At 43.5% G+C, this 15,892-nt stretch overlaps 1 protein-coding gene across 6 annotated transcripts in view; it reads right to left on the reverse strand.

Moving 5' to 3' along the window:
• Window positions 1-15,892, reverse strand: part of dpp6a (dipeptidyl-peptidase 6a) — a 1,516,786-nt gene that overhangs the window by 139,927 nt on the left and 1,360,967 nt on the right. For all 6 annotated transcript variants that reach the window (XM_072576237.1, XM_072576239.1, XM_072576236.1 and 3 more), the window contains 2 exons: window positions 12,397-12,551; window positions 4,388-4,485 (listed from right to left, as the gene is read on the reverse strand). In XM_072576237.1, the coding sequence (XP_072432338.1) occupies window positions 4,388-4,485; window positions 12,397-12,551 (253 nt within the window). The remainder of the gene's footprint in view (window positions 1-4,387; window positions 4,486-12,396; window positions 12,552-15,892) is intronic.

The raw sequence follows: 15,892 nt of genomic DNA on the forward strand, positions 1-15,892 counted from the left end.
TGGACTCAGATTTCTCCAGTTTCCTCATTTCCCCTCCCCCCACCTTGTCTCAGTCAAATCCCTCAAACTCAGCACCGCCTTCCTAACCTGCAATCTTCTTCCTGATCTCTCCGCCCCCACCCCCACTCTGGCCTATCACCCTCACCTTGACCTCCTTCCACCTATCGCATTTCCAACGCCCCTCCCCCCAGTCCCTCCTCCCTACCTTTTATCTTAGCCTGCTGGACACACTTTCCTCATTTCTGAAGAAGGGCTGATGCCCGAAACATTGATTCTCCTGTTCCTTGGATGCTGCCTGACCTGCTGCGCTTTTCCAGCAACACATTTTCAGCTCTGATCTCCAGCATCTGCAGTCCTCACTTTCTCCTACCATGGGGAACCTTATCAAATGGCTGGAATATTTCTGGAGCCAGTTTTCAAAATATTTATAAGAATCATGGACCTTCCTAACAATATCCTCCAGACATCACCCACACAATTTGAAATTCAGTGAATCACTTTAAAAAAGACCCTTCAGGAAAACAGCCAATGAGAAATAAATAGGGGAGTGTGTTGACAGGGTTAAATGGAGTAGAGTTGGAGTTACAGTGTGCTGCAGAAATATTGAAAATATCTATCTGTAAGGTCACAGAGACAGAAAATGAGATGAATAGTCATTCAATCTGAAACAAAATTGCTGTGAAAACTCAGTGGGTCGGGTAGCATGGAGAGAGGTAGCAAAGTTAAGGTTTTGTATCCAGTGACCCTTCTTCAGAACTCAATTCTTCAATTAAAAACTGAAAGAGCTGCGGATGCTGGGGATCAGAAACAAAAACAGAAATTGCTGGAAAAGCTCAGCAGGCCTGGCAGCATCTGGTGAGAAATCAGAGTTAATGTTTCGGTCCAGTGACACTTCTTCAGAACTGACAGTCATGAGGAATAAAGTCTTTAATGCAGAAGATAAGGTGTGGGGAGGAGGTAGTAAACGTTTTCTACAGGGGAGGTCGTGGCTCGTTAACTTGATCAAGCATTTTGGGGAGGTGATACAAATGGTTGATGAGGGAAAAGCAGCTGATGTTGTCCACATGAACTTCAGTAAAGCCTTTGACAAGGTCCCTCACGGCAGACTGGTACAAAAGGTGAAGTCACATTGTGTCAGGGTGAGCTGGTAACATGGATACAGAACTGGCTTAGCCATAGGAGACAGAGGGTAGCAGTAGAACAAATGGAATGGAGCGTTGTGACTAGTGGTGTTCCACAGGGATCAGTGCTGGGACCTCTGCTGTTTGTGATCTACATAAATGATTTGGAGAAAAACATTGCTGGTCTAATTAGTAAGTTTGCAGACAATACAAAGATTGGTGGAGTTGCAGATAGTGAGGAAGATTGTCAGAGGATACAACAGAATATAGATCGGTTGGAGGCATGGGCAGAAGAATGGCAGCTGGAGTTTAATCCGGACAAATGTGAGGTGATGCATTTTGGAAGGTCATGTACAGAAATTGTACAGTGAGTAGCAGCACCTTTTGGAGTATTCATATGCAGAAGGATCTGGGTATACAGGTCTACAGATCACTGAAGGTGACAGTGCAGTTAGTTAAGGTGGTAAAAAAAAGGCCTATGGCATGCTTTCCTTCATTGGAAGGGGCATTGAGTATAACGATAGACAAGTTATGCTGTACCTTTAGAGAACTTTAGTTCGGCCACACTTGGAATATTGCGTACAGTTCTGGTCACCACACTACTAGAAGGATGTAGATCTTTGGAGAGGGTACAGAAAAGGTTTACCAGGATGTTGCCTGGTAGAGGGGATTTTACCTCTGAAGAAAGGTTGGATAGACTGGGTTTGTTTTCATGGAATACAGGAAGTTGAGGGGTGACCTGGTAGAAGTTTATAAGAATGTGAATGGCATGGATAGAGTGGAATGCATGAGACCTTTTCACAGGGTGGAGGGGTAAATTACTTGGTGACATTAGGGTTCAAGGTGCGAAGGGGTAGCTTAAAAGAGTGTGTGAGGCAAGTTTTTCACACAAAGAGTAGTGCGTGCTTAGAACATGTTGCTAGAGGAGGTGGTGGAAGCAGACACAATAGCAGCATTCAAGAAGCACCTGGAATTTAGTAAGGAAGAGCAAAATGTATCAGTCCAAGCTTGGAGGGCTGAATGGCCTGTTCCTGCATTGTACTGTTCTTTATTATTTGTTCTTTGATAGGTGGAAATCTAGCTCAAAAAAGAGAAAAGAATTGTTGGATAAACAAAGGAGTTGATAATAATCAGCCTGACAGAATGAATAGTCATAAATGGACTGTACATGAAAAGCAGGACAAATTTAACCTGGTCAATGACTACCCCATCAGTCAACGTTCAATCAGTGATGAAAGGTGTCATCAACAAGGTTATCAACCAGCACTTGCTGAGTATCAATCTGCTTACTTATACTTGATTAGGGATCTGCCGGGGCTATTCTGCTCCTGACCTCATTACAACCTTGTTCAAACTTGGACAAAGCAGCTGGATTCCAGAGATGAGATGAAAATAACTGCCCCTGACATCAAGTACAGCATCAAAGAGCCCGAACAAGCCTGGAGTCAATGGGAGTCAAGGAAAACTCTCTGCTGGTCAGAGTCATACCTAAACACAGGAAGGTGATGGTGGTTGATGGAGGTCAGTCATGTCAGCTCCAGGACATCTCTGAGTTCCTCAGGGTGGTGTCTTGTGCCCAACTATCTTCAGATGCTTCATCAATGACCTTCTCTCCATCATAAGGTCAGAAGCAGTGATGTTTGCTGGTGATTGCACAATGTTCAGCAGTGGTCGCAGCTTCTCAGATATTGAAGCAGTGCATACCCAAACGTAGCAAGACTGCAACAACTCAAGAAGTTAGCTCTTCCTCACCTTCTCATAGGTAGGTCAACATGGATAATAAATGCTGGCTCTGCCAACCATGTCCATAATCCCACGAATGAATAAACATTTTGAGGCTTTATATTTGGTGTTTGCGCTACTTGGATTGAATTTACAGCTTTAACCCTTTTCTTTGGAGGTTGTGGCGAGGGGTTCCCAACCCTGTTTGGACATTTTCCCAGAGAAGGTATCATGTGCTCCTGTTTTCAGTTGCTCTGCCCCTCCCACCCCATTGGTCATTCAACATATTGGTATGCATGGTGCCAATTGTGACTATTTAGCCAATCAGCCTCCCCTCTGATGTCTCACATCTCACATGGCTCTTTATCAAAAATTTCCAAAACAAAATGAAACTATTTCAATGCTGACATAATTTGCAAAATTTGCATTAAATAAAAGCATGAGACTTTGGAGCAAATTTCATGAGGACTCGGGTGCATTAAAAACCCTTGACAACAGGACATTTCGTCCTGCATGTGGTGCAAGAAAGGCAAAAACCTTTTCAAGAAGTAAATAGTATGATCTGCTGATGAGGAAGAATCTGTCCTTCCAGAAATCTAATTCCAATTTGTTGTTTGTCAAATGCACAGAACAATTTAATAGTTATACAGAAGCACAACAAGCATCGCTATATAACTAATCATTTGGTAGTCCAGTCTGGAAATAGGCACATTTTGTTGAAGATTTTCATCTCGTGCTAATCAGGGTACTTCACAAGAAATGCCAAAGTGAAAGGAAAACAACATTTATGCTGCAAGAGAGGGAAGTGCTGATTGGTTGGCAAGTGGAGTTTGATTGGTAGAGAATGCACCGGTTAATGATGACTGACAGTTAACTACCAAGCTTTTTAACTTTTCAAACCAGGCAAGTTGACTTTTGATTGGTCAAGACATTTCCTTCAGAAATGAACAATAAAATGGCTGGCACTTATTTTGTCAAGTTGAAATAGACAGAATGAGTATGTATACTCCTTCTATCTGTAAAGTACAAGGCCCTGAATATTAACACATATAACCTTTCCACTGGTAGGTCTAGAACCAGAAGACACAGTCTCGGAATATGGGGTAGGCTATTTAGAGGGTGCTGAATCTTTGGAATTCTGCACACCAGAAGACTGAACTATTGACAATTTTCAAGTCAAATCAATAGATTACTAGATGCAACTGATATTAAAGGATATGGGCTAATGGATAAAAATGGCGAAGTGGTTGATGATTAGCCATAATCAGTTTAAAAGATGGAGCAGACTCAAAGGATGAATGGATAGCCTTTTCTCTTATTCCTTAAGTTCCTATTTAAAACTTGGGCCCAAATTTCAGTAAACCTAAACCTGACTCAAACACAAGAGTGCTCCTACAGTTACCCTGAATCTAACACTTCCTTTACCTTAGGCTTCATCCCGATATGTCATGTCAGAATTTGAAATTTGAGGAAGTTCTTCTTCAAACACAGTAAATGAAAACTGATGCATGCTGTAAGAAAAGAAGTAGTTGAGAGAGTTTTACTTCATTCTGGTGTCTTCGGGAGGGATCATCTCGCGAGTATGAGTTGGTCCATTCAAGTTCACCACAAACAGTGAGATTGTCGGATTTTCTTGGCCAGCCTGCAGTTAAATAGTAAAGGGTGGGTAAGCGTTAGAATGAAGACGATGAACTTTGACAGTTTCAGTCAGACGTGTCTAAACCAAAACTTATTTAATTCTTCACCTCAGTTGAATGCAGGTATTAAACAGCAGCTTTTTAAAAATATTTGTTCATGGAATGTGGACATCACTGTCAGCAGTTATTGTCCAAAAGAATCAACCACATTGCTGTGGCTCGAGTAACATGTAGGTCAGATAAGGGAAAGATGGCAGATTCCTTTCCTGAAAGGACATTAGTCCAGATAGATATTTTCAAAAACAAAATTAACAACAGCAAGAAAGAACCAAGAGTTTTTTGCTGGAAAAGCGCAGTCGGGAAGCATCCGAGGAGCAGGGAAATCCTAATGAAGGACTTTTGCCTGAAACGTTGATTTTCCTGCTCCTTGGATGCTGCCTGACTGGTTGTGCTTTTCCAGCACCACACTCTTGGCTCTAATCTGCTGTATCTGCAGTCTTCGCTTTTGCCAAACAGCAAGAATGAGGCTACATGGAACATAGAAAAGTACAGCACAGAACAGGCCCTTAGACCCATGATGTTGTGCCGAGGATTATTCTGAATGTAAAATATAATAACTTAATCTGTGCACCCCTCAATTCACTGCTATCCATGTGCTTGTCCAGAAGTTGCTTAAATGTCCCTAATGACTCTGCTTCCACGACCACCGCTGGCAATGCATTCCATGCATTCACAACTCTCTGTGTAAAGAACATATCTCTGACGTTTCCTCTGTACCTTTCTCCTAATATCTTCAAACTATGACCCCTCATACCAGTCAATCCTGCCCTGGGGAATAGTCTCTGGCTATTGACTCTATCCATTCCTCATCATCGTGCATAGCTCAATCAGGTCTCCTCTCTTCCACCTTCTCTCCAGAGAGAAAAGTCAGAGCTTATTCAACATTTCTTCATAAGGCAAGCCCTCCAGTCCAGGCAGCATCCTGGTAAACCTTCTTTGCACCCTCTCCAAAGCCTCTGTATCTTTCCTTTTGTAGGGAGACCAGAACTGGACACAATATTCCAAGTGTGGTCTCACCAGGGACTTGTAGAGCTGTAGCAAAACTTCACGACTGTTAAACTCGATCGCCCGTTAATGAAAGCCAAAACACCATATGCTTTCTTAACAACAATATCCACTTGGGTGGCAACTTTGAGGGATCTGTGTACTTGCACACCCAGATTGCTCTGTTCCTCCACACTGCCAAGAATCCTGTCTTTAATCCTATATTCAGCATTTGAGTCCGACCTTCCAAAATGCATCACTTCACATTTAACCAGGTTGAACTCCATCTGCCATTTCTCAGCCCAGCTCTGCATCCTGTCAATGTCACGCTGCAGCCTGCAATAGCCCGTGATACTATCAATGGCACCTCTAAACTTTGTGTCATCTGCAAATTTACTAACCGACCCCTCAACCTCCTCATCCAAGTCATTTATAAAAAACTACAAAAAGCAGAGGCCCATGAATAGAGCCCTGTGGGACCCCACTCAACACTGTCCTCCAGGCAGAATACTTTCCATCTACAACCACTCTCTGCCTTCTGTCAGCCAGCCAATTTTGAACCCAGATAGCCAAATCTTCCTGTACCTCATACTTCTTGCTTTTATGAATGAGCCTACCATGGGAAACCTTATCAAATGCCTTGCTGAAGGCTAGTTTTTTATTCAATTTGCACCATCCGCCACAGTGGGATTTGAACCCATGCTGCCAAGATATTAGCCTCGAGCTCTTGATTATTAGCTCTAAGCCACCACATCTCTGTTAAGGGTGGGGGGGGGGGTGGGAAGAGGTGAGAAAGTGACAGAGGTATTGTTGTTATGGGTGACTTCAATGTCCCCAGTATTGACTGGAACCTCCTTAGTACACATAGTCTGGATGGAGCCGATTTTGTCAGGTGTGTCCAGGAAGGATTCCTGACTCAATATGTCAGGGGGAGGCCATATTGGATTTGGTGCTTAGCAATGAGCCAGGACAGGTGTCAGATCTCTCGATGAGAGCGCATTTCGGTGACAGTGACCACAACTGCCTCACCTTGACCATCCACCATGGAGAGGGATAGTATAGCAAGGTATTTATTTGGGGGAGGGGGAAATTATACTGCTATTAGACTGTGGAGTATAAATTGGGAACAATTGCAGAATGGGAAATGTACAATAGAAATGTGGAGGCTGCTTAAGGAGGACTTGTCGCAAATGTTGAATAACACTGAGACAGACAAGGAATGGCAAGGTGAAGGAGCCTTAGATGACAAGAGCAGAGGAGCTTCTCGTCGAAAGGAAGACGGAAGCATACTTAAGGTTGAGGAAGCAAGGACCTGGCACAGCTTTAGAGGATTACAGGGTAGCTAGGAAAGAACGCAAAAATGGACTGAGGAGAGCTAGGAGGGGGCATGAAAAAGCCTGGGCTGGAAGGATTAGGGAAAACCCGAAGGCATTCCACACGTACATGAGGTATAAGAGAATGATCAGAGAGAGGGTAGGGCCATTCGGAGATAGCGGAAGAGGCTTGTGCATGGAGTCTGAAGAGGTACGTGAGGCCCTAAGTGAGTTTTCTGCTTCAGTACTCATTAGAGTTGATAGCGAGTCCACTGTGGACCAGGTTAGTAGGCTTGAATAGATTGATGTTAAGTAAGTGGTTGTGCTGGAAATTCTGGGAAACATCAGGATAGGTAACTCCCCAGGGTCAGACCAATGGCCCAACATTTCAACTCCCCCTCCCACTCTGCCGGGGACATGGAGGTCCTGGGCCTCCTTCACCGCCGCTCCCTCACCACCAGACTCCTGGAGGAAGAACGCCTCATCTTCCACTTCAGCCCCAGGGCATCAATGTGGACTTCAACAGTTTCCTCATTTCCCCTTCCCCCACCTCACCCTCGTTCTAAACTTCCAGCTCAGCACTGTCCCCATGACTTGTCTGGACTTGTCCTACCTGCCTATCTCCTTTTCCACCTATCCACTCCACCCTCTTCTCCCTCACCTTCATCCCCTCCCCCACTCACCCATTGTACTCTATGCTACTTTCTCCCCACCCCCACCCTCCTCTACCTTATCTCTCCACGCTTCAGGCTCTCTGCCTTTATTCCTGATGAAGGGCTTTTGCCCGAAACGTCGATTTCGAAGTTCCTTGGATGCTGCCTGAACTGCTGTGCTCTTCCAGCACCACTAATCCAGATATATCCATGGTTATTACAGGAAGCGAGGATTGAGATTGCTGCACCTTTGGTGATGATCTTTGCATCCTCACTCTCCATGGTAGTAGTATTGAATGATTGGAGGGAGGCGAATGTTGTTCTTCTGTTTAAGAAAGGGAATAGGGAAATCCCTGGGAATTATAGATCAGTCAGTTTTATATCTGTGGTAAGCAAGGTACTGGAAAGGATTCTGAGAGGTAGGATTTATGACTATTTGGAAAGGCATAGTTTGATTAAAGATAGTCAGCATGGCTTCATAAGGGACAGGTCATGCCTCACAAATCTTATTGCGTTCTTTGAGAATGTAATGAGACAAGTTAATGAAGGTTGAGTAATGGATGTGGTGGAAATGGATTTCAGTAAGGTATTTGGTAAGGTTCCTCACAGTAGGCTCACTCAGCAAGTTAGGTCTGGGATACCGGGAAATTTGGCTGTCTGGATCCAGAATTAGCTGGTCAAAAGAAGACAGCGAGTGGTAGTGGATGGAAAGCATTCCGTCTGGAGGTCGGTGACCAGTGGTGTCCTGCAGGGATCTGTTCTTGGGCCTCTGCTCTTTGTAATTTTTATAAATGTCTTGGATAAAGAAGTGGAAGGGTGGGTTAGTACATTTGCCGATGACACAAAGGTTGATGGTGTTGTAGATAGCATCGAGGGCTGTTGCAGGCTACAGCAAGACCTTGACAGGATGCAGAGCTGGGCTGTAAAGTGGCAGATGGAGTTCAACCTGAATAAATGTGAAGCGATTTTTTTGGAAAGTCAAATTTGAATGCTGAATACAGGTTTAAAGACAGGATTCTTGGCAGTGTGGAAGAACAGCGGGATCTTAGGGTCCACGTAAATTGACTCCTCAAAGTTGTCACCCAAGTTGATAGGGTTGTTAAGAAGGCGTATGGTGTTTTGGCTTTCATTTACAGGGGGATTGTGCTTAAGAGCTGCGGGGTTTTGCTGCAGTGCTTTAAAACCCTGGTTAGACCACACTTGGAATATTGTGTCCAGTTCTGGTCGCCTCATTACAGGAAGGATGTAGATGCTTTAGAGTGAGTGCAGAGGATATAACCAGGATACTGGCTGGATTGGAGGGCTTGTCTTATGAAGAGAGGTTTACTGAGCTGAGGCTTTTCACACTGGAGACACGAACGAAGAGAGGTGACTTGATAGAGGTGTACAAGGTAATGAGAGGCATGGACAAAGTAGATAGCCAGAGCCTTTTCCCAGGGCAGAAATGGCTGTCATGAGGTGTCATAATTTTAAGGTGATTGGAAGAAGGTATATGGGAGATGTCAGGCATAGGTCTTTTTACACAGAGAGTGGTGGGTGGAAGTAATGCACTGTCAGTGGTGGTAGTAGAGTCAGAGACATTAGGGACATTTAAGCGACTGCTGGACAAGCACATGCATGGCAGTAAATTAAGGGATGTGTAGGTTAGGTTAATCTTAGATTAAGGTAAATGCTCAGCACAACACCGTGGGCCGAAGGGCCTATACTGTGCTGTACTGGTCTATGTTCTATGTTCTAAGTGAGAAGATAAGAGAAGTAAAATGAGGTGAATATCTGGGCAATAGTGATCATAATATAATATAATAGACATGACAGCAATGATATATGATTAGTCCAGATGATGACAGTGAAGAATATCAATGTGTTAAGAACCAAGTTAATAGGGAGCTTTGAGAAACTTTGTAGCTCAGGTTGAGATTTTGGATGTAGGTTTGCTTGCCGAGCTGGAAGGTTCATTTTCAGACATTTCATCACCATTCTGGATAACATCTTTAGTAAGCCTCCAGACAAAGCACTGCTGATGATTCCTGCTTTCTATTTGTATGTTTGAGATTCTTTGGGTTGGTGATGTCATTTCCTATGGTGATGTAATTTCCTGTTCTTTTTCTCAGGGGGTGATAAATCAGGTCCAAGTCACTGGGTGGCACGGTGGCTCAGTGGTTAGCACTGCTGCCTCACAGTACCAGGGTGCCAGGTTCAATTCCAGCTTCAGGTGACTGTGTGGAGTTTGCACATTGTCCCAGTGTCTGTGTGGGTTTCCTCCCACAGTCCAAAGATATGCAGGTCAGGTGAATTGACCATGCTAAATTGCCCATAGTGTTATGGTTATACTAACTATAGTGTTAAGTGCATTAGTCAGAGGGAAATGGGTCTAGGTGGGTTACTCTTTGGAGGATTGGTGTGGACTGGTTGAGCTGAATGGCCTGTATCCACACTGTAGGGAATCTAATCTAATCTAATCAATGTGTTTGTCGATAGAAGCATAGCATTCCAGCTGGAACTCTAAGAATTCTTGTGTGTGTGTTTCTGTTTGGCTTTTCTTAGGATGGATGTGTTGTCCCAGTTGAAGTGGTGTCCTTCCTCATCTGTATATAAGGATACTACTAAGAGAGGGTCATGTTGTTTTGTGACTAGTTGATGTTCATGTATCCTGGTGGCTAGTTTTCTGCCTGTTTGTCCAATGTAGTGTTTGTTACAGCCCTTGCATGGCATTTTGTAAATGACATTATATTTGCTTGTTGTCTGTAATAGGGTCTTTCAAGTTCGTTCATTAGCTGCTGTTTTAGTGTGTTGGTGGGTTTGTGGGCTACCATGATGCCAAGCGGTCTGAGTAGTCTGGCAGTCATTTCTGAGATGTCTTTGATGTAGGGGAGTGTGGCTAGGGTTTCTGGACGCATTTTGTCTGCTGTTTGGGTTTGCTGCTGAGAAATCGGTGGTCTGTGTTCATTGGGTACCCATTCTTTTGAATACACGGTATAGGTGATTTTCCTCTGCTCTGCGTAGTTCCTCTGTGCTACAGTGTGTGTTGTCTCATTGGAATAATGTTCTGATGCAGCTTTGTTTGTGGATGTTGGGATGATTGCTTCTGTAGTTCAATATTTGGTCCGTTTGTGTTGTTTTCCTGTCTACGCTGGTTTGAAGTTCCCCATTCGCTGTTCGCTCTACTGTGACATCTAGGAATGGCAGTTTGTTGTTGTTTTCCTCCTCTTTAGTGAATTTTATGCCAGTAAGGGTATTATTGATGGTCTTGAAGGTTTCCTCTAACTTGTTTCATTTAGTGATGACAAAGATGTCATCCATGTAGCGGACCCAAGGTTTGGGTTGAATGGTTGGCGGAGCTATTTGTTCAAGTGTCTGCATGATTGCCTGTGCTGAGAACCCTGATATCGGAGGTCTCATGGGTGTTCTGTTGGTTTGTCTGTAGGTTTTGTTGTTGAAGATGAAGCGTGTGGTAAGGTACAGGTCCACCAGCTTGACGATACTGAATTTGCCGATGAAATGGGTGGTGTTTGGTGTATGTGTCTTCGGGTCTTCTAATAGTGTGGTCAGTGTTTCTTTGGCCAGGTTGATGTTGATTGATGTGAACAGGGCTGTTACATCATTGGACGGCATGGTGTATCAGTAGTTAGCACTGCTGCCTCACAGCGCCAGAGACCCAGGTTTGATTCCAGCCTTGGATGCCTGTCTGTATGGAGTTTGCACATTCTCCCCATGTCTGCATGAGTTTCCTCCCACAATCCAAAGATGTGCAGGTCAGGTGAATTGGCCATGCTAAATTGCCCATAGTGTTAGGTGCATTAGTCAGAGGGAAACAGGTTTGGGCGGGTTACTCTTAGGAGGGTCAGTGTGGACTTGTTGGGTGGAAGGGCCTGTTTCCACACTGTAGGGAATATAATCTAATCTAATCATCAAAGGAGACCATTATTTCATCCTCTTCTTAGTGTCTTTGATGGTCTTCAGGAATTCTTGGGTGGAGTGGATGGAGTGGCATAAGTCTTCTACAAAGTGTTTTAGTCTGTGGCATAGCTTCTTAGCCAATCTGTAAATTGGTGTTCCAGGTAGTGAGACTATGGGTCTGATACCGTGCAAGGGCTGTAACAAACACTACATTGGACAAACAGGCAGAAAACTAGCCACCAGGATATATGAACATCAACTAGCCACAAAACAACATGACCCTCTCTCACTAGTATCTTTACATACAGTTGGGGAAGGACACCACTTTGACTGGGATAACACATCCATCTTAGGACAAGCCAAACAAAGACATGCGTGAGAATTACTAGAAGCATGGCATTCCAACCGGGACTCTATCAACAAACACATTGACTTGGACCCGATTTATCACCCAAGAAAAAGAACAGGAAATTCTATCACCATAGGAAATGACATCACCAGCCCAAAGAAACCCAAACATATAAATAGAACGCAGGAATCATCAGCAGTGCTTCTCCTGGAGGCTCACTGATGATGTTACTTAGTATAGTGATGAAACATTTGAAAATGAACCTTCCAGCTCAGCGAGCAAACCTACATCCAGAACCAAGTTAATAAGGGTCTGAGAATATGACTTAGAAAAATAACATGGACACCTATATCATCATACAACAATGTAGAAGAATAATAGTAAACATTTCAGTGAGAAACTATAACCTGCTAGAGGGGAAGAACAGTGAGTTAATACATAAGGGAACAACAGTGTTTTCATAAAAGCATTTACGTTATGATAAATAGCCACATTTCTGAAAGAAACTTTCCTAAAACTCCTAACAGCTCAAAAAGAGGCAGGCCCAGTGCAATTTGTGTGTGGTTAATCTTCAGTTTGATCCAAATATTTTACTTTGAATAAACATGAAAAACCTGCCTGCATCATTGTCTGTAAGTTGTTTTCCCCTTTAATAGTTACCTTTGGATAAGGATATGTCTTCCCAGTGGGATACAAGGAGCTAAGATACATTGGGATTTCCATTGTGTGGACCTTTGTATCATTAATTGTAGCATAGGCCAACCTGGCTCCATCCGGGGACCACCAGTGAGCAATATTGGTTTTCAGAAGTTCTTCTGTGAAGATAAACAGAGTGGCTTCATTTTATGAGAGACAACTAAAAGCATTCTACTGGTTAGAGGCATTCCGTAGAAGCAGTACATATTTAATAGATGATGTCCAAATCTGGTGGAATAGTGGTTTAGGGTGGTACACAAACTGTGTGCAATTACCCCAACAAGCAATGTTTACAACAATTGGTAATAGGTTCATGGTCACCATTAACGGGACTAGAGCTACAAGAGTCAGAGTTACATACTACAGTCCAACTCATCCACGCTGACCAGCTATTTTAAGCTGATCTATTCCTGTCTGCCAGCATTTGCCCCGTATCCCTCTAAACCCTTCCTTTTAATTAACCCATCTGGAGACATTTTAAATGTTGTAACTGTATCAGCTTCTATCACTTCTTCTGGCAACTCAATGAGTGAAAGGGTTGCCCCTAAGGTCCTTTTTAAAGCCTTTCCCTCCTCAGCTTAAACTGATGCCCTTTGGTTTTGGACTCCCCACCTTGGGCAAGAAACCTTGGCTGTCCACTCTATCCACAAGTTTACAATTCCAGATTTTATGAACTGGATTGAGACTTCACCAGCTGTCGTTGTGGGATTTGGACTCCTACTCTCAAGCATTAGCCAGGGTCACTGCATAACTAGCTCAGTGACATTTCTACTCTGGAGACAGTGAGACCCGCAGATGCTGGAGAATCAGAGTGGATAAAACGTGGAGCTGGAAAAAGCACAGCAGGTCATAGGAGCAGGAGAGCGATGCAATGTTCTGACCTGAAACATCGACTCCCCTTTTCCTCTGATGCTGCCTGACCTGATGTTCTTTTTCCAGCCCCACTCTTTATCCACTCAGACATTACTACTCTGCCATCTTTGCCCCTGTGGTGCTTCCTGTGGATGGTACTCAGTGCTACCAATGTGTGTCAGTGGTGGAGGGATGACTGCTGAAATTGGCACGTGGAAGCTAACCTTCTTTGTTGCACAGGGAGGTCTGGAGTGCATGCCTGAGAAGGTGGGTGTAAACAGATTCAATGATAACTGTAGTGATCGAACAAGGCGGCCAGGTGGATCTCATTGAGTATGAGTTCCCATATTTGGAGTTATTAACCTGGCCCAATCAGGGGGCCCTAGCTGACAGATATAAACAGGAGTCTCTGTACTTTTGTATGTAACAGTATTGTCTAATGTACAATGTCATTGTCGCTGTCTTTTGTATGTGGAACTGGGATTTGGGGTTTGTCCTCATCTCCCTGTAAACTGGTTGAACGATAGGGTTTGGGGCCTGGTTTTGCTGTTCCCCTCCCTTGTAAAATTGCTGTTGTGTTAACTGTTAACTGTTTTTTATAAACTGTCTCGTAACTGTTTAATAAAATAATAAAAAAAAATAAACAGGAGTCTCTTCCAACTCTATTTTGATTTAGTCCCTACCCTCCCCTTCACTGTTTTGCTCACACAGCATTGCCCTGTGGTTTGAAGGGCAGTGCTTGTCACTGGCCACTCGGGTATTTTTCCTATCTTCCTGGTGGTGGAAATTGAATAAAGATTTGTGCACTTTGTGTCTTTCACTGTGTCTCACATCTACACATACACACAATGGGTGCTGGGGAAAAAAATAAGCACTACCGCACTTAGGCGGTAGTGTGGAAAAAAAAGAGAAAAAAAAAATATACATGGTTTTGATAAAAAAAAGAAAAAAATAAATAAACAGGAGATTTTCCCCTTCACCTTTTTGATCACACAGCATTGCCCTTTGGTTTGAAGGGCAGTGTTTGTCACTGGCCACTTGGGTGTTTAAGAAAATAATAAAAAAAAGAAAAAAAAAGATTCGTACACTTTGTGTCTTTCACTGTGTCTCACACCTGCACACACACACCATGGGTGCTGGGGAAAAAATAAGCACTACCGCAGTTAGACGGTAGTATGGGGGTTAAATTTAAAAAAAAGAGGAAAAAAAAATAATTAGGAGCAAAAAAAATAAAAAAAAATAAACAGGAGTCTCTTCCAACTCTATTTTGATTTAGTCCCTACCCTCCCCTTCACTGTTTTGCTCACACAGCATTGCCCTGTGGTTTGAAGGGCAGTGCTTGTCACTGGCCACTCGGGTATTTTTCATATCTTCCTGGTGGTGGCAATTGAATAAAGATTCGTGCACTTTGTGTCTTTCACTGTGTCTCACATCTACACACACACACACCATGGGTGCTGGGGAAAAAAATAAGCACTACCGCACTTAGGCGGTAGTGTGGGGGTTAAAAAAAAAATTTAAGCAGGACCCTAACAGAAGAGTCTGGGTGTCCTTGGAGAAGGAGCACGCGGTAAAAAATAAATAAATAAACAGGAGTCTCCTCCCCTTCACTGTTTTGATCACACAGCACTGCCCTTTGATGTGAAGGGCACTGCTTGTCACTAGACACTTGGGTGTTTTCCTATCTTCCTGGTGGTGGCAATCGAATAAAGATTCGTGCACTGTGTGTCTCTCACTGTGTCTCACACCTACACACACATACCATGGGTGCTGGGGAAAAATAAGCTCTACCGCAGTTAGGCGGTAGTGTGGGGGTTAAATTTAAAAAAGGAAAAGACAAAAAAGAAAAAAAAGAGAAAAAGAACAGAAAAAAAAGAGCAGGAATGTTCTGGCTTAGTTGGTTAAAGTACTAGCTCGCTAAACAGTGAAATTTGGGGTAAAAAGAAATAAACAGGAATCTCCTCCCCTTCACTGTTTTGATCACACAGCATTGCCCTTTGATGTGAAGGGCACTGCTTGTCACTGGCCACTCAGGTGTCTCCTTTCTTTTGGTGGTGGAAATTTGAATAAAGATTCGTGCACCTTGTGTCTCTCACTGTGTTCACACTTACGCACACACACCATGGGTGCTGGGGAAAAAATAAGCACTACTGCAGCTAGGCGGTAGTGTGGGGGTAGTAAAAACAAATTTTAGAAAATAAACAGGAGTCTCAGGAATTCTCCTCACTCTGGGTAATGGCTTACAGCTAGCTGGTCAGAGTCCATGTTCAGAGGAACTTTCGATTATCCTGTATTTGATTATCTGAATATCAGACTATCCAGCAAGATTGCAAGGTCCGAAGCTTGGCTAAACTGTGTTATCCAGCGTTCGATTACCCGGAATTCAATTAACCAAATGAAATACTCCCCGCTCGTGTCCTCTGTACTGTGCACGTGTAAATAAAGGACAGTTTAGTAATGGGATACTGGCCTCTGTGGATTTACTTCAGTAACCTTCAAAAGGAACTTGGATATATACAGGAAATGAAAAATTTTGCAGATTGGGAGGGAGAAAGTCCAGACAGGCAAGGAAAGCTCCACGATCTCAGAACTAAAAGGAGCAGAAATT

The sequence above is a fragment of the Chiloscyllium punctatum genome, chromosome 8, assembly GCF_047496795.1.
Source record: "Chiloscyllium punctatum isolate Juve2018m chromosome 8, sChiPun1.3, whole genome shotgun sequence".
NCBI lineage: Eukaryota > Metazoa > Chordata > Chondrichthyes > Orectolobiformes > Hemiscylliidae > Chiloscyllium > Chiloscyllium punctatum.